The following is a 19,725-nucleotide window of genomic DNA, read 5'->3' on the forward strand; positions in this document are numbered from 1 at the left end:
TCTCCCACCTCCCTCTCACCCTCTCCTCCACACTAGGTGTACTTGATCCTCACAGCCCAACTGTTTGTCACCTTTGGGATTGTGGCTGTCTTCACGTTCAGGTGAGACGTTACCTCCGCTGACCTCAACCCTCGGCCATCCTGAACCTCCCCAGTGACCCATCCCACAGACACCACGATTCCACAAACATGATCCTGCAGGGATGGGTGATGCCTCCTCAGAGTTGTTTGGCTGAGGGAGAATCACCTACCCAACCCTCCTTCCCTCCCCTCTTCCTCAGGACCGGCTGGGAGAATCAATTTCATTGGAGCAACACACACAAAGTGCTGGAGGAACTCAGCAGGTCAGGCAGCAGCTATGGAGGGGAATGAACAGCCACTGTTTCGGGCTGAGGCCCTTCGTCAGGACTGGAAAGGAGGGGGAAAGCCAGAAAAGAAAGTGGAGTAAAAGCTGGAAGGTGATAGGTGAGACCTGGTGAGAGGGCTAGTGGATGGGTGGGGGAGGGGTGTAACATGAGAAGCTGAGAGGTGATTGGTGGAAGAGGTGAAGGGCTGAAGAAGAAGGAATGCGATAGGAGAGGAGACTGGACCATGGGAGAGAGGGAAGGAGGATGGACACCAAAGGGTGGTGATGGGCAGGTGAGAGGAGGAGAAGGGATAAGAGGGCAGCCAGAATGGGGAATGGAAAAGAGAGAAGGAGAAGAGGAGTGAAATGACCAGAAATTGGAGAAATTGATGTTCATGCCATCAGGTTGGAGTCTACCCAGAGGAAATATGAGATGTTGCTCCTCCAACGTGAGAGCAGCCTGTTATGGCAGCAGAGGAGGCTGTTGATCAACATGTCAGAATGAAAATACTTAGTAAAATTGAAATGTTTGGGCACCAGGAAATCCTGTCTGCTGTGGATCACAGATAACTGGCGATTGTGACCTGGTGAATATGTGACACCCTCCAGTGTTGAAAAACCTAAGCTCTGAAATATTTAAGATGAATTTTATTTGTCACATGTAGATTGAAACAAGCAGTGAAATGTATTGTTTGTGTCAGCGCTGACACAGTTTGAAAATGTACTGGGGGCAGCCGGCAAGTGTCTGCATGCTTCCGACGTCAATATAGCATGCCCACAACTTACTAACCCTAACCGTACAGACAGCAGTGGGAATTGAACCAGGGTCACCTGTGCTATAAAGTGTTATGCTGACTGCTACTTCACCCTGCTAAACACAATCTCAATACGTGTAATACGCGGTCTCGGTCTCTGTTACGGACACATCACCGTGCCAAGGTTTGTAAAATACGCTCCCAGTCCGTACTTGACACAGGCAGTCCCAATGCCTGGAAAATGCGGTCCGGTCTGTGTGCCCTAGAAACTCTGTCCCAATGCTTGTAGAGCGCAGTCCTGCAGTCTGTATGGGCGGCACGGTAGCCTAACAGCTAGTGCAGCGTTTTACGGCGCCAACACTCAACAGCTTGGGTTCAATTCCTATTGCTGTGTGTAAGGAGTTTGTATGGTCTTCCCACGACCCTGTGGCTTTCCTCCCAGATTCCAAAAACATCCAGGTTCGGGTTAGCAAGTTGTTCTATGTTGCATGGCGACAATTTTCAAGATTCAACATTTCTTTCTAGTACACAAGTGTAAAGGAGAACAAAATGATTGTTGTACCGGATCTGATGCAGCATAAAAATCACAACAAAAATAAAAACACACAAACAATCTGATAAAAACAGGTAAATATTGAGTGACGCTGGCGGGCTGCCTCCAGCACATCCACGGACTTTTGGCCATTGACATGTTTCACTATGTTTCAATGTACATGTGCCCAATAAATAAAGCTAGTCTTCTCTTTAAATCAGAATGCCAAGGTTTGTAAAACACCCTCCTGGTCTGCACTCGAGGCAGGCAGTCCCAAAGCCTCTAAAACGTGGTCCCGGTCTTTGCCTTGCTCGTCCGTTACATGTAAGGCTCGGTCCTGCGATGTAAAACGAAGAGGGTTTTGGAAAGGGTACAGGGGAGCGGTTGTAATCTGGAGGTGTGCCGCAGCCACCCTCCCCTTCCCCACGCCTGCGAGGGTGCGTTTATAAGCTGTGCATCTGTTATCTCTGTTTTCTTATGCCTCTTTATTCTCCAACAGTGAAACTGTCCAAAACTTCGTTCAGAAAAACTCGGCCATCTACTGGGCAGCGTAGTAAGTAGCAGAACTGCAGAATCCATTGCAACACAGCCCAACGTGGCCTCAGCTACAGCGGGGTTACACACACGCAGCCGTCTAGAAGCTGGCCATTCAGTCCATCTACTCCCTTCTCACCAAACTCCTCACACCTACTTAACATCCTCACTTCTGCCATCAGCATCTCCTTCAGCCCTGGTGTTTATCCAATAGCTCGGCCGTTGTTCCCAGTGGGAGCAAGCTCCCCATTTCCCAGGGGTGAGCTGGGGATGGAAGTTTCTCCTGAATTCCTGATCAGATGTATTAAAGATCCTTGGAGGCTACTAGCTCAGATCTCATCAGCAAATCAAAGCGTCCACCCTGTCAGCATTCCCAATCTTGGCTCTTGTAGCTCTCTCTCCCACTCTCTGTAGTCTGTTGTTTGTGAGATATATAAATGATTCAGATTAAGTTGATGACTTAGATATTTTTTGGGCCCCATATCTAAGAAAGGATGTGCTGGCATTGGAGAAGATCCAGAGGAGGTTCATGAGAACGATCCTGAGAATGAAAGGGTTAATGTGTGATGAGCTTTTGATGGCTCTGAGCCTGGACTCACCCACTATCGGAAACATCCTCTCTGCATCCACTCCATCCAGGCCTTTCAATATTCGATAAGGTTCCTGCACCCACCAATCTGATGCCCTCTCATTCATCTCATTCTTATGGACTCCAGTGGAATGATAGAGCGGAGGAAGGGGAAAACAGAAATAAATCTAAGATAGTGAGCAGTAAAGATGTCGGGAAAGCCAGGCAGGTGATGGGGCAAATTTGTAGCCATTGGGATGAGTTGCAGTGCAATAAAGTTGCAGTGAAATCAAAGCGAAAAGTATCAAATACTGGTCTTAAGGTGTTGTACTTAATTGCACGCAGCATAAGGAATAAGGTGGATGATCTTGTCGTACAGCTACAGATTGGCAGGTATCATATTGTGGCCATCACTGAGACCTGGCTAAAGGATGCATGTCTCTGGGAGCTGAACGTCCAAGGATACACGGTGTATCGGAAGGATGGGAAGGTAGGCAGAGGGGGAGGCGTGGCTTTATTGGTAAGAAATGATATTAAATCATTAGAAAGAGGTGATATAGGATCGGAAGGTGCAGAATCTTTATGGGTTGAGCTAAGAAATAGGGGTAAAAGGACCCTGATGGTAGTTATTTATAGGCCTCCAAACTGCTGCAGGGATGTGGACTACAAATTACAACAGGAAATAGAAAAGGCTTGTCAGAAGGGCAGCGTTATGATAATTGTGGGGGATTTTAACATGCAAGTGGATTGGGAAAATCAGGTCGTCACTGGATCTCAAGAGAGAGAATTTGCAGAATGTCTGCGAGATGGCTTTTTAGAACAGCTTGTTGTTGAGCCCACTAGGGGATCGGCTGTAGTGGATTGTATATTGTGTAGTGAACCGGAGGTGATTAGAGAGATTGAGGTGAAGGAACCCTTAGGAGGCAGTGATCATAACATGATTGAGTTCCCTGTGAAATTTGAAAAAGAGAAGCCGAAATCTGATGTGTCGGTATTTCAGTGGAGTAAAGGAAATTGCAGTGGCATGAGAGAGGACTTGGCCAAAGTTGACTGGAAAAGGACACTGGTGGGAAAGACAGCAGAGCAGCAGTGGCTGGAGTTTATGCAAGAAATGAGGAAGGTGCAAGACAGGTATATTCCAAAAAAGAAGAAATTTTCGAGTGGATAAAAGATGCAACCGTGGTTGACGAGAAGTCAAAGCCAAAGTTAAAGCAAAGGAGAGGGCATACAAGGAAGCAAAAATTAGTAGGAAGACAGAGGATTGGGAAGTTTTAAAAACCTTACAAAAGGAAACCAAGAATTAAGAGGGAAAAGATTAACTATGAAAGGAAGCTAGCAAATAATATCAAAGAGGATACTAAAAGCTTTTTCAAGTATATAAAGAGTAAAAGACAGGTGAGAGTAGATATAAGACCGATAGAAAATGATGCTGGAGAAATTGTAATGGGAGATAGGAGATGGCAGAGGAACTGAACGAGTATTTTGCATCAGGCTTCACTGAGAAAGACATCAGCAATATACAGGACACTCAAGGGTGGCAGGGAAGAGAAGTGTGCACAGTCACAATTACGACAGAAAAAGTACTCAGGGAGCTGAATAGTCTAAGGGTAGATAAATCTCCTGGACCAGATGGAATGCACCCGCGTGTTCTGAAGGAAGTAGCTGTGGAGATTGCGGAAGCATTAGTGATGATCTTTCAAAAGTCGATAGATTCTGGCATGGTTCCGGAGGACTGGAAGATTGCAAATGTCACTCTGCTATTTTAAGAAGGGGGCAAGGAAGCAAAAAGGAAACTATGGACCTGTTAGCTTGACATTGGTGGTTGCGAAGTTGTTGGAGTCGATTGTCAAGGATGAGGTTACAGAGTACCTGGAGGCATATGACAAGATAGGCAGAACTCAGCATAGATTCCTTAAAGGAAAATCCTGCCTGACAAACCTATTACAATTTTTTGAGGAAATTACCAGTAGGCTAGACAAGGGAGATGCAGAGGATGTTGTATATTTGGATTTTCAGAAGGCCTTTGACAAGGTGCCACACATGAGGCTACTTAACAAGGTAAGAGCCCATGGAATTATGGGAAAGTTACATACGTGGATAGAGCATTGGCTGATTGGCAGGAAACAGAGTGGGAATAAAGGGATCCTATTCTGGTTGGCTGCCGGTTACCAGTGTGTTCCACGGGGGTCAGTGTTGGGACCGCTTCTTTTTACGTTGTACATCAATGATTTGGATTATGGAATGGATAGCTTTGTGGCTAAGTTTGCTGACGATACGAAGATAGGTGGAGGGGGGCCGGCAGTGCTGAGGAAACGGAGAGTCTGCAGAGAGACTTGGATAGATTGGAAGAATGGGCAGAGAAGTGGCAAATGAAGTACAATGTTGGAAAGTGTATGGTTATGCACTTTGGCAGAAAAAAATAAACGGGCAGACTATTATTTAAATAGGGAAAGAATTCAAAGTTCTGAGATGCAACGGGACTTGGGAGTCCTCGTACAGGATACCCTTAAGGTTAACCTCCAGGTTGAGTCGGTGGTGAAGAAGGCGAATGCAATGTTGGCATTCATTTCTAGAGGAATAGAGTATAGGAGCAGGGATGTGATGTTGAGGCTCTATAAGGCGCTAGTGAGACCTCACTTGGAGTACTGTGGGCAGTTTTGGTCTCCTTATTTAAGGAAGGATGTGCTGACATTGGAGAGGGTACAGAGAAGGTTCACTAGAATGATTCCGGGAATGAAAGGGTTAACATATGAGGAACGTTTGTCCGCTCTTGGACTGTATTCCTTGGAGTTTAGAAGAATGAGGGGAGACCTCATAGAAACATTTCGAATGTTGAAAGGCATGGACAGAGTGGGTGTGGCAAAGTTATTTCCCATGATGGGGGAGTCTAGTACGAGAGGGCATGACTTAAGGATTGAAGGGCGCCCATTCAGAACAGAAATGCGAAGAAATTTTTTTAGTCAGAGGGTGGTGAATCTATGGAATTTGTTGCCACGGGCAGCAGTGGAGGCCAAGTCATTGGGTGTATTTAAGGCAGAGATTGATAGGTATCTGAGTAGCCAGGGCATCAAAGGTTATGTTGAGATGGCGGGGGAGTGGGACTAAATGGGAGAATGGATCAGCTCATGATAAAATGGCGGAGCAGACTTGATGGGCCGAATGGCCGATTTCTGCTCCTTTGTCTTATGGAGTACAGGCCCAGGGGCATCAAACGCTGCTCATATGTTAACCCTTTCATTCTCAGGATAATTTTCAGTTGTTTTCTCTGGAATGTTAGACACGGGGGGAGGGGGGTGACCTTATAAAGGCTAATAAAATAATGGGAGGGACATAGAACAGCACAGCAAAGTACAGACTCTTCAGCCTATGATGTTGTGCTGACCAAGATGAGCCTTCTCCAAAACAAATCCAACCTTTCCCATCTATACAGCTTATAATCATCCATTTGTCTTACATCCACGTGACTACCCAAGTGTCCCTATTGTATCAGCCTGTACCACAACTAATCCTGTGGCCAAAGGTTGTCATCAAAGCCCCACAGTCTCTTCCCCCACTTCCCCCAGTAACCTGGGCAATATCCCATTCAGCCCCGGTGTCTTATCTAAGGTTAAGTTTGTTTAATGTCATTTCCAGTTCACAAGTGTAAAGGAGATGAAATCATTGTTACTCTCGATCCAGTGCAGCACAAAAAACACAATAAATATAAATACGTTGATTGTATGTCTGTAAAGTGACACTAGGCACAGGAATGTCTGTACATAGGATGACTCTGACAGGAAATGATAAAGTAGCGGCAGTTGGGGGTGTGGAGGGTGGAATTAGTGAGTGGAGGTGTGGATCAGCCTTACTGCTTGGGGAATGTAAATGTTTTTTTGGGCTGCTGGTCCTGGCTTGGATACGATGTAGTCCCCCAGACAGACAGTCCAGGAGCAGGGGGGTGGGGTTGTTCTGGATGTTACTGGCCCCTTTCCTTGACGGTGGGTAGGCTAGTATGGGTGATGCATTGGGCAGGTTTGACTCACCCTTGTCGAGCCTTCCTGTTTGCCACAGTGCAGTTTGCATACAGCTTGTTGGGATGCTCTCTACTGCACGTCTGTAGGGTGACGGGAGTGTGGATGTGCAAAGTCCAGCTCTCTTCAGCCTGCTCAGAAAGTAGAGGCACTGGTGAGCTTTTCTGATCCATCCTGACGTTGCTCAGAAGCTCCAGCAGTGCCTCTTTCTTAACCTTGACGTAAAGTTTGTGGGATGGGGGTGATTGTGACTGAGAGCAATGTCGGGAGTTTGGGGACACTGAATGGGTTCTCACGATGTTTTTGTTCTGCAGTGCCGTGTTCTTTGTGGTCTACATTGTCCTGGTCTGCTGTGAGGGACCCAGGTGAGTCTCTTCCAACCCAGATCTCCACCACCCCCTGAGACCCTGACGTAGGAAGGTCTTGGTACCTGATGTGGCTCAGACTCACAATGCAAACATACTTTGAGAGATATTTAGAGTTATAGTCACATAACACAGAAACAGGCCCTGCAGCCCAACTCACCCATGGTGACCCAGGTGTCCACACCAAACTAGTTCCATTGGCCACGTTTGGACTGTAACACTCAAACGCTTTCCCATTCATGTTCCTCTCCAAATCCAACCTCAGAGGGAAAAAGCCTATTAGCATTTATCCGACCTATACCCCTCATAATTTTGTGTACCTCTGTCATATCTCTCCTCATTCTCCTATGCTCCAGGGAATAAAGTTCTAACCTATTCAACCCTTCCCTATAACTCAGGTCATCAAGTCCCGGCAACGTCCTTGTAAATTTTCTCTGTATTCTTTCAGTCTTATTGATGTCCTTCCTGTGGATAGGTGACCGGAACTGCATACAACACTCTAAATTAGGTCTCACCAACTTCCTATAAAACTTAAACATAACATCCCAACTCCCAACTTAGTACTTTGATTTATGGAGACCACTGTGCCAAAAGCACTCTTTATGAATGATCCTGTCTACCACTTTCAACTTCAATGTATCTGCCTGATGAAGGCCAACATTCCAAACGCCACCTTCATCACCCTGTCTACTGTGACGCCACTTTTACTTGTATTCCTAGCTCCCTCAGATCCAGAACACTCACCTGGGCCTTAACATTCATGTTGACTTCCCAAAACTTAGCACTTCAAGTGTTTATAAAACCCTGGTTAGATCACATTTGAAGTATTGTGTTCCATTCTGGTCACTTCATTATAGGAAGGATGTGGAAGCTTTAAAGAGGATACAGAGGAGAACTACCAGGTTGCAGCCTGGATTAGAGAGCATGTCTCATGAAGATCGGTTGAGTGAGCTCGGGCTTTTCACTTTGGAGTGAAGAAGGATGAGAGGCGACTTGATAGAGGTGTACAAGATAATAAGAGGCATAGAAGGAGTGGACAGCCAGAGACTTTTTCCCAGAGCAGCAAAGCTAATATGAAAGAGCATAATTTTAAAGTGATTGAAGGAAAATATAAGGGAGATGTTAGCAGTACATTTTTTTTTAATGCAGAAAGTGGCGGGTGTGTGGGACACCCTACCAGGGGTGGAGGTAGAGGCAGATACATTAGGGACATTTAAGAGACTCTTGGATATTCACATGGATGATAGAAAATGGTGGGCTATTTGAGAGGGAAGCATTAGATTGATCTTAAAGTAGGTTAGGAGTTCGGCATATCATTGTGGGCCGGGGGGGTGGGGGCGCGGGGCTGTACTGCTCTACATTCTATTAACCTTGATCTCAGCAGTGAAAGCTCTGTATTGGTGCTAGGGAATTGTACTCTTCCCCCAGCATATGCCTGTATCTCCCAGAGGTTGGACTACTCAGCACCATATAGAACCCCACAGCATAGAGCCTTGACCCTTCAGCCCAATGTCCCAGTGCTAGCTCATTGAAACATCCTGTTTCCTGTTTTTTTTTCCTCACATAGGAGGAAGTTTCCCTGGAATGTGATCCTTCTGGCTATATTTGTAAGTATTCCTTGAATTTATTGACTGCTTTTCTTTTGTTAAACCAGCCTTCCACTTCCAAAATCTTGCTGAGAGACTGATCACAGACCAGCCCAGGTCACTAGTCCAACCTGCCTGGCATGTGAAGATGCCAGGTACCAGCTCGCCAGAGTCCTCTGACCTGGGCCGGTCTTTCAAGTTGTCCCCAGGTGTAGTCCATGTTCAAGATCCTTCCTCTCCCCTGGATGAGGTCTTTGGAACTTTTGTTGGCATTGCCGTAGCTCTGGGTTTTTATGGGATGGGGTTGTTAACTCCATGCCCAACTCTTGTCTGGAGTGAATGTTGTCTGTTCCCGAGGCCCTGTCTTTCTAGTGCATCGTTTAAGTTGTCCAAGCAGTGTATCATACCACATAGGACCAGGGCACTGCTGCAGTGAGGGTTCTGGGCCCAGAACTTGCCACCCAGCGACTCTCCAAATCGGTTCAGATCCCTGAGCGATCCAATCTCGCACCCAGGGCAGATGTACGGGATCAGAACTCCTCTGCCTCAGCTTATCCTCTCCGAATGGCACACTCCACCTGCGTTGATTCTGCAACGCACCAGCACGTTCATCCCTCGAATTCGCTTCGCCTTCGCACGCCTCTTCTTTGTGGCGATAATTTACCACTATTAACTTCATAAAAGGTGCGATTAGTAACATTTTTAGTCGAACTTCTCGCCTTTTGAACTCCCAGTGAGCTGCCACATGCGTTCAGTTCCACCACCTTCAGCCGGAAGTAATCAATTGGAGTACCACCGACAGTTCTGGTCACCCCAATTACAGGAAGGGTGTGGGGGCTTCCGAGAGGGTGCAGAAGAGGTTCACCAGGATGCTGCCTGGATTCGAGGGCATGTGTCATAACAAAAGTTTGGACAAACTTGGGCTGTTTTCTCTGGAGTGACAGAGGCTGAGGTGAGATCTGATAGAGGTTTCTAAAGTAATGAGAGGCATAGATAGATTAGGCAGCCAGTATCTTTTTCTTCCCCGGGATTGAAATGCCCAGTATCGGAGGTCATTCCTTTAAGGTGAGAGGGGATAAGTTCAAAGGAGATGTGCAGGCCCGTTTTCTACACAGAATGGTGTGTACCTGGAACGTGCTGCCACGCAGGAGGTGAAGCAGATATGACAGCGGCATCTAAGAGGCTCTTAGATAGACGGGGGAATGTGCAGAGAATATAGTCATTATAGAAGTAGTAGGAAATAGTTTGGTTAAGCATTTAATTACTAGTTTAATTAGTTAGTGCTGTATTGCTCTATGTTCCAAGAGAGATAATTGCCTGACTCCCTAACTGCTCGGTGATGTGATTTTTTTTTCTTTTCTGCAGACATTGGCCATGTCATATATGACCGGGATGATTGCCAGGTATGCACATTGTGGGAATTCTGACCCTGCTGTATTCTCGCCAGTTGGATGGGGGGAGGTCAAGGGGATACATGCAGAGGAATTACGTGAAACAGCTGCTGGTTCAGTATCTTAGATCAACTTAGAAATATGGCATTGATATGTTCTGTGAGTAGGTGGGTTGTAGGTACACATGTTACCCTGCGGTGTTAACCTACCATGGTGGTGTAATGGTTAGCGTAACTGTTACACTGCTGGGGGCCGGCGATCAGGATTCAATTTCCACCACTGTCTGTAAGGAGTTTGTACGTTCTCCCCATGACCACCTGGGTTTCCCCCAGGTTCGCTGATTTCCTCCCACAGTCCAAACGACTGGGTTATTGATGCAAATCAATATATGTTTCAATGTTTGTACATGCGGTAAATAAACCTAATCTAATCTAACCCCTGAGAGCATTAGATGCCTCAGGGCCTGTACTCACTGGGGCTTAGGAGGCTGAGGGGGGATCTCTCTGAAACCCATCAAACATTGAAAGGCCTAGATAGAATGGAACTGGAGAGGATGTTTCCAATAGTGAGAGAGTCTAGGATCATAGGGCACAGTCTCAGAATACAAAGATGTCCCTTTTGAACAGTGATGAGGAGGGATTTCTTTAACTAGATGTGGTGAATTCATTGCCTTGGGCAGCTGCGGAGGTGAAGTCATTGGATATATTTAAAGCAGAGGTTGACAGGTTCTTGATTAGTAAAGATGTCAAAAGTTGTGGAGAGAAGGCAGGAGAATGGGTTGAGAGAGATAATAAATCAGCCATGATGGAATGGTGGAGCAGATTCAATGGGCTGAGTGGCCTTATTCTGCTCCTGTCTTGTCACGGCATGGCAATCTAAGTAGGATCTGCTTATTCCTACTCTGAGCATTCTGTCCAAGAACCAATTTGTAATCCATGCAACGTGTTACCCCAATTATGTGTCCCCTTCGGGTGGTTTTGGTGAAGGGCGGGGTGGTTGAGCTGAGAGATGGAGTGATAGGATCAAATCATTACACTGTGTGTTGAGGTAGAACAAGGGTAAACAATGCAGAGTGGAAGTGTTACAGTTACAAAGAAAGTGCAGCGCGGGTGGACGACGAGGGGTAAGCTCATAGCGAAGTAGATTGTAATGGCTGAAGTCCATCTGACTATTCTAACAGGTGAACTGAAGCTGTCCTTGAGCCTGATGGGACGTGCTTTCAGGCTTTTGTATCTTCTGCCCGATGGCAGAGGGGGAAAGGGAGAATGTCCGGGGTAAATGGGGTATTTGATTACGCTGGCTGCTTTAACCAAAGCAGTGAGAGTACAGACAGAGTCTGTGGAGGTGGGGCTGGTGTCCTTGATGTGCTGAGCTGTGTCCACAGCTCTCTGCAGTATCTTGTGGTCTTGGACAGAGTAGTTGCCGTATCGAGCTGTGATGCTTTCTGTGGTGCCCCGATTTAAACATTGGTAACGGTCAACAGGATCATCGCTAATTTCTTAGCCGCCTGGGAAGGTGGAGTTTGTTGGTGAGCTTTCTTGGCTGTGGCATCTACATGGTTAGACTAGGACAGGGTGGTCCCTCAACCCCCTCAGTCTCAACACCATTGCTGCAGACAGGAGCATGTGCACCACCTACCTTCTGAAGCCAATGGCCAGCTCTTTTGTTTTGCTAACGCTGAGGGAAAGGTTGTTGCCATAACCCATATCGCCAGGATTTCTGTCTCCATTTCCTCCCATCCTCATTCTGCGGGGAGTAACACCCATCATGAAACATCAGCAACTCTTTTTACTGAGGTGTTGGGAAGTGTGGACAGAGTTCATGGAGGGAAGGCAGGTTTCCATGATGTGCTGAGCTGTGCCCTTAACTCTGCAGTGGATGAGTTAACTACCATCTTCCTTTCAGAGGGGGCGCAGAGGAGATTTACCTTGATGCTGCCGGGGTTATAAACCATGTCTTATGAAGATAGGTTGAGCGAATTAGGGCTCTTCTCTTTGGAGTGAAGAGGGGTGAGGGGTGACTTGATAGAGATGTACAAGATGAGGGTTAGATAGACTGGACAGCCAGAAACTTCTACCCAGGGTAGAAATGGCTAATACAAGAGGGCATAAATTTAAGGTGATTGGAGAAATGTATTGGGGAGGGATATTAGAGGTAGGTTTCTTTACACAGAGAGTGGTTGGTGAGGAACGCACTGCCAGTGGTGGATTCAGATACATTGGGGACACATGGATGAAAGAAAACTGGAGGGTTATGTGGGAGGGAAGGGTTAGACTGATCGTGGAGTAGGTTTAAAGGTCTGTAGAAGATTATGGGCCAAAAGGCCTTCACTGTGCTGTACAATTCTATGTTCTAGATCCCGGGCATCCTCAATCTATGGCTATTTTCCCTAATTCTAGGCTCATCTACCAGTGGAAACAACTTTCCTGCCTCTATCTTATCCATCCCTTATGTAATTTTACATGTTGCTACAATATCCTCTCTCAGTCTTCTGAGTTCCAGTGAGTATATTCCCAGGTGACTCGATCTCTCCTCATAAGCCAACCCCCTTGTGTCGGATATCAACTCGGTGAATCTCCTCTGTGCCTCTTGTTGCCATGGTTGAGGGTGGGTAATGTCTGTGGTTCTTCGTTTAAAAAAAAAAGCAGCACCGAGGACATCCTCAAAGAGCAGTGTTTCAGAAAGGCAGCATCCATTATCAAGGACCTCCAGCACCCAGGGCATGCCCTTTACTGTTACCATCAGGTATGAGGTACAGAAGCCTGAAGGCACACACTCAACGATTCAGGAACAGCTTCTTCCCCTTTGCCATCTGATTCCTAAATGGACATTGAACCTTTGAATACTACCTCACTTTTTAAAATATGTAGTATTTCTGTTTTCTGCATGATTTTTAATCTATTCAATATATGTATACTGTAATTGATTTACTTAGTTATTATTTTATGTTGTGTTTTTTCTACATTATGTATTGCATTGAGCTGCTGCTGCTGCTAAGTTAACAAATTTAACATCACATGTCGGTGATAATAAACCTGATTCTGATTTATTTTTTTCAGCTTCTACAACACTAGGTCTGTCTTCCTCTGCTTCGGAATCACCGGCCTGGTGTGTCTGGGAGTCACTGTATTCTGCTTCCAGACAAAGGTGAGAGTGGTTGAGGGAGAGGGTGTCACGTGAGGGTGAACTCGAAAGCCATGCTCTCTACTCACTACGACCATCGACAGGAAATATAGGTACAGGAGCCTTAGGTGCCACAACATCAGGTTCAGGAACAGTTATTACCCTTGAACCATCAGGCTCCTGTTGATCAGAGTGTGGCACTGTTGATCAGAGATAGTGTCACAGCTGCAGAAAAGGAAGTCATGGAGGGATTGTCTACGGAGTCTCTGTGGGTGGAAATTAGGAACAAGAAGGGGTCAGTAACTCTACTGGGTGTTTTTTATAGACCACCTAATAGTAACAGGGTCCTCGAGGAGCAGATAGGGAGACAGATTCTGGAAAAGTGTAATAATAACAGGGTTGTTGTGGTAATAAAGGCATCTGTTAGTCTTGCCAGACCATGGATCTGCGCCTGGAAAGTCTTCACTCTCCAGGGCACAAGCCTGGGCAAGGTTGTATGCAAGACTGGCAGTTGCCCATGCTGCAAGTCTCCCCTCTCCACGACACCAATGTTGTCCAAGCGAAGGGCATTAGGACCCATACAGCTTGGCACCAGTGTCGTCGCAGAGCAATGTGTGATTAAGTGTCTTGCTCAGGGACACAACACGTTCCCTCGGCTGCGGCTTGAACTCACGATCTTCAGGTAGCTAGGCCAATGCCTTAGTCACTTGGCCACGTGCCCACAAATGTGGTGGTGGGAGATTTTAATTTCCCAAATATTGATTGGCATGTCCCTAGAGTGAGGGGTTTAGATGGGGTGGAGTTTGTTAGGTGTGTTCAGGAATATGTAGATATCTTGTAGATAAGCCTACAAGAGGAGAGGCTGTACTTGATCTGGTACTGGGAAATGAAACTGGTCAGGTGTCAGGTCTCTCAGTGGGAGAGCATTTTGGAGATAGTGATCACAATTCTATCTCCTTTACCATAGCTTTGGAGAGGGATAGGAACAGACAAGTTAGGAAAACGTTTAATTGGAGTAAATGGAAGTATGTGGCTATCAGGCAGGAACTTGGAAGCATAAATTGGAAACAGATGTTCTCAGGGAAATGTACAGAATAAATGTGGCAAATGTTCAGGGGATATTTGTGTGGGGTTCTGCATAGGTACGTTCCAATGAGACGGAAAGGATGGTAGGGTACAGGAACTGTGGTGTACAAAGGCTGTTGTAAATCTAGTCAAGAAGAAAAGAAAAGCTTACATAAGGTTCAAAAAACTAGGTAATGATAGAGATCTAGAAGATTATAAGGCTAGCAGGAAGGAGCTTAAGAATGAAATTAGGAGAGCCAGAAGGAGCCATGAGGAGGCCTTGGCGGACCTTATACGGACAGGATTCAGGAAAACCCCATTTTACAAGTCTGTGACGAGCAAGAGAATAAGACGTGAGAGAATAAGACCAATCAAGTATGACAGTGGAAAAGTGTGTGTGGAACCGGAGGAAATAACAAAGGTATTTAATGAATACTTTGCTTCAGTATTCACTACGGAAAAGGATCTTGGTGATTGTAGGGATGACTTACAGTGGACTGAAAAGCTTGATATTAAGGAAGAGGATGTGCTGGAGTTTTTGGAAAGCATCAAGTTGGATAAGTCACCGGGATTGGACGAGATATACGCCAGGCTACTGTGGGAGGCGAAGGAGGAGATTGCTGAGCCTCTGGCGATGATCTTTGCAATATCAATGGGGACGGGAGAGGTTCCAGCAGATAGGAGGGTTGCAGATATTGTTCCCTTATTCAAGAAAGGGAGTAGAGATAAAATTTATAGACCAGTGAGTCTTACTTCAGTGGTTGGTAAGTTGTTGGAGAAGATCCTGAGAGGCAGGATTTATGAACATTCGGAGAGACATAATATGATTAGGAATAGTCAGCATGGCTTTGTCAAAGGCAGGTTGTGTCCTATGAGACTGATTGAATTTTTTGAGGATGTGACTAAACACATTGATGAAGGTAGAGCAGTAGATATAGTGTATATGGATTTCAGCAAGGCATTTGATAATGTACCCCATGCAAGGCTTATTGAGAAAGTAAGGAGGCATGGGATCCAAGGGGACCTTGCTTTGTGGATCCAGAATTGGCTTGCCCACAGAAGGCAAAGAGTGATTGTAGACTGGTCATATTCTGCATGGAGGTTGGTGACCAGTGGTGTGCCTCAGAGATCAATTCTGGTACCCCTATTCTTCGTGATTTTTCTAAATGACCTGGATGAGGAAGTGGAAGGAGGGTAAATTTGCCGATGACACAAATGTTTGGGGTGTTGTCGATAATGTCGAGGGCTGTCAGAGGTTACAGCGGGACATTTTTAGGATGCAAAACTGGGCTGAGAAGCGGCAGATAGAGTTCAACCCAGATAAGTGTGAGGTGGTTCATTTTGGTATGTCAACTATGATGGCAGAATATAGTATTAATGATAAGATTCTTGGCAGTGTGGAGGATCAGAGGGATCTTGGGGTCGAAGTCCATAGGACACTCAAAGCTGCTGCACAGGTTGACTCTGTGGTTAAGAAGGAATGTGGTGCATTGGCCTTCATCAATTGTGGGTTTGAGTTTAGGAGCCGGGAGGTAATGTGGCAGCTATATGTATGCCTGGTCAGACCCCAATTGGAGTACTGTGCTCAATTCTGGTCGCCTCACTACAGGAAGGATGTGGAAGCCATAGAAAGGGGTCAGAGGAGATTTACAAGGATATTGCCTGGATTGGGGAGCATGCCTTATGAGAATAGGTTGAGTGAACTTGGCCTTTTCTCCTTGGAGCGACGGAGGATGAGAGGTGACCTGATAGAGGTGTATAAGATGATGAGACACATTGATCGTTTGGATAATCAGAGGCTTTTTCCCAGGGCTGAGATGGCTAGCACGAGAGGGCATAGTTTTAAAGTGCTTGGAAGTAGGTATAGAGGAGATATCAGGGGTAAGTTTTTTACGCAGAGAGTAGTGAGCACATGGAATGGGCTGCCAGCGACGGTGGTGAAGGCAGATACCATAGGGTCTTTTCAGAGACTCCTGGACAGGTACAGGGAGCTTAGAAAAATAAAAAGACTATGGGTAACCATGGGTAATTTCTCAGGTAAGGACCTGTTCGGCACAGCATTCTGGGCCGAAGGGCCTGTGTTGTACTGTAGGTTTTCTATCTTTCTAACTTCACTCACCACAATTTTGAGCTGACTCCACAATATATAGATTCACTTTCAAGTACTCTGCAACTCATGGTCTCAAATATATTTGTATTAACACAGTTTATCTTCCTTTTGCACATTTTGCCAGTCTTTATGTGTAGTTTTTCTTTGATTTTAACTTGTTTTCTTTTTTCACTGTGAATGCCCACAAGAAAATGAAGCTCAGGATTGTTTATAGTGATAGATACGTACTTTGATAATAAATTTACTTTGAACTTTGAATAACGAGATGGTGATTTAACACTGTCAGGTTAGTGGAAAAGTGCAGGCGCAGTCTACCACCACTTCAGGACAAAGAAATGGGCAGGAAGATCGTCGCTGTGATTTACAGACCCAGCAAGCTGCCTTTTCCAAAAGATTCTTTCTAGAAGCAGCTATTTTCCCAAGGGACTCTATAAGTCATGTTATCATCATTATTATTATTATTGTATTTGCATAGTTTGCCACTTGCACATTGTTTTGGCTTTGTGTGTAGTTTTTCACTGATTCTATTGTATTTCTTTGTATCTATTGTGAATGCCTGCTTGAAAATGATCTCTGTATAGTACAGTATGTGGTGACTTGTACTTTGGTAATAAATTTACTTTGAACTTTAATTGTGGCCATTCCATTACAGGTAGATTTCACATCGTGTGGCGGTTTGTTCTGTGCTCTCGGAATTGGCCTGTTTGTCTCTGGGATCGTGGTCACCATCATCCTGTCGTTCAAATATGTGCGTGAGAATGCGGGAGCAGTGTTGAGGGAGAAGTGGGTGGGGCCCTGATTTTACGTGGACATGGTGCAGGCAAGGGAGGAGGAGGGTAACGGTCTCAGAGATCCCTCAAGACTGTGCTCTTGGGTAGAGAATTCTGAATCAGAATAAAATCAGAAGACATAGGAGCAAAATTAGGCCATTTGGCCCATCGAGTCTGCTCTGTCATGGCTGATTTATCATCCCTCTCAACCCCATTTTTCCTGCCTTCTACCCGTAATCTTTGACATCCTCACTGATCAAGAACCTATCAACCTCTGCTTTAAATATAGCCAGTGACTTGACCCTACAACTGGCTGTGATAATGAAATTCCACCTGACTAAAAAAAAAATTCCTCCTCACTTCTGTTCTAAAGGGACATCCTTCTATTGTGAGGCTGTGCCCTCAAATCACTGATATATGTTGTGAAATTTGTTCTTTTGCAGCAGCAGTACAGTGCAATACATAAATCTAATAAAAATATATAAAAAAGCATGAAATTAGTGCCAAAAGAGAGCAAAAATAGTGAGGTGGTGTTTGTGGGTTCATTCTCCATTCAGAAATCTGATGGCAGAGGGGAAGAAAGGGAAGGAGGAAGGGCACCGGGAGAGATGATGGGTAGGCGAGAAGAACAGAAGGGGTAAGAGAAGAACCAGAATAATGAAGAGAGGAAGTGGGAGGTGGGATTACCGTAAGTTTGAGCAGTCAATGCTCATGTGGTCAGACTGGAGGGTACCAGACGAGATATGAGGTGTTGCTTCTCCAACCTGAGTGTGGCCTCTTTGTAGCAGTAGAGAGATTCGTGGACCAATGTGCCAGAATAGGAATGGGAAGATGAATTAAGAGCAAATGTTCTTGACAAAGCAGTCCCTCTGTGTACGTCAGGTCTCACCGATGTAGAGGAGACCACACTGGAAGCTCGGAGTACAGTAGATGACCCTCACCTGGCAGGGCAGTTTGAGGCCCTGGATGGTGGTGAGAGAGGAGGCATAGCACTTCTCCCACTTAAAAGAAAAAGTGCCTGGAGGAAGATCAGTGGGAAATGACGTGGATAAGGGGGTCATGTAGACAGCGATTGCTAACGAAAGTGAAAAAGAGGGGAAGGGAAAAATGTACTTCGTGTTGTAATTCTATTGAAGATGGTGGAAGTTGCAGAGAGTGAGGACAAGTGTAAGATGTGGTGAGGGTGGAAGAGATGAGGGTAAGGGCAGTATCGATGGTGGAGAAAGGGAAACTCCATTCACTGAAGAAGGAGGACATCTCTAATGTTCCTGGAAGAAAAGCGTCATCCTGGGAACAGATGCGGTGGAGACAAACGAATTGAGAAAGGGGAATGGTAGTTTTACAAGTGACAGGGTGGGAAGAAGGGCTTCGGCCAGCGGCCTTTCAGGACGTCAGAAGTTTGGAGGAGTGGTCTTCAATCATGTCCACTCCCTGAGGATAAAAGGCTGCAGCACATTGCGGGAGCGAGAAAGAGCTTTGACCAGTGACCAGTTGGCGTCTGGGGTTGATTAGTAAGAGCAATGCAATTAAAGGAAGCCAGGGGAGAGCACAGCAGCCATACTCTGTGTGGACATAGTCAGAGTGGTGATCTTGAGCTTTAGCTCCTCGAGGCTTCAGCCAAGGAAGTCTTCACTCAGAGAAAGCAAAGGAAAGAAAATCTCAAGTGCTTTTTTCCTTCTTTATATCTTTTCAACTAGGACAGTAGAGAATCCAGGCAGGATATTTGAATGCTGCTCTTGCAGGATGTGGGAAGGCAGGGAGACCTCCAGTGACCCTGACTACAACTACGAGAAGTGCATCCAGCTGCAGTTTCTAACAATCCGCTTTAAGGAGTTGGAGCTGGAATTGGATGAATTTCTGAATCATTCAGGAGGCTGAGGGGTTGATAGGACATGCAGAGAGGTAGTTACACCCAAGGTGCAGGACACAGGAAACTGGGTAACAGTCAGGAAGGGGAAAGAGGTTAATGAGCCAGTGCAGAGTACCCCTGTGGCCACCCCCCTCAACAACAGGAATATCACTTTATTATACTATCGGGGGGTGGGGAGCTGTGATGACCTAACAGGAAAGTCACAGGGGTTAGGCCTCTGACACTGAGTCTGCCTCTGTGACTCAGAGGAGAAGTGGGGAGAAGAGGCACACTGTGGTGATGGGGGATTTGTTAGGGAAACGGACAGGAGGTTTTCTGGCAAGAACAAGATGCCCAAATAGTCTGTTGCCTTCCGGGTGCTAGGGTCCGGGATATCTTGGATCGAGTCCTTGGCAATCTTAAGTGGGAGTGTGAAGAGCCAGAAGTCGTGGCCCATGTAGGTACCAATGATGTGGGTAGGATGAGTGACGAGGTTCTGCATTGGAGTTCAGGGAGTTAAGTGCTAAGTTAAAGGGCTGGGCCTCCAGGGTTGTGATCTCAGGATTGCTACTGTGCCATGTAGTAGTGAGGCTAGAACCAGGAAGATTATACAGTTTAATACGTGGCTAAGGAGTTGGTGTAGGAGGGAGAGCATAAGATTTTGGATCGTTGGGCTCTCTTCCAGGGAAGGTGGGACCTGTAGTACAGAAGGGACAGTTTGC

General features: G+C 46.0%; 1 protein-coding gene across 5 annotated transcripts in view; it reads left to right on the forward strand.

Annotated features, from left to right (window-relative positions):
* Positions 1-19,725, forward strand: part of tmbim1a (transmembrane BAX inhibitor motif containing 1a) — a 106,033-nt gene that overhangs the window by 72,957 nt on the left and 13,351 nt on the right. For 3 of the 5 annotated variants that reach the window (XM_063051443.1, XM_063051444.1, XM_063051442.1), the window contains exons 4-10: positions 37-101; positions 2,132-2,185; positions 7,059-7,109; positions 8,677-8,716; positions 10,061-10,098; positions 13,146-13,233; positions 17,037-17,132. In XM_063051443.1, the coding sequence (XP_062907513.1) occupies positions 37-101; positions 2,132-2,185; positions 7,059-7,109; positions 8,677-8,716; positions 10,061-10,098; positions 13,146-13,233; positions 17,037-17,132 (432 nt within the window). The other 2 variants (XM_063051447.1, XM_063051446.1) reach the window with 2 other exon arrangements.

Source organism: Mobula hypostoma, chromosome 6 (genome assembly GCF_963921235.1).
Source record: "Mobula hypostoma chromosome 6, sMobHyp1.1, whole genome shotgun sequence".
NCBI lineage: Eukaryota > Metazoa > Chordata > Chondrichthyes > Myliobatiformes > Myliobatidae > Mobula > Mobula hypostoma.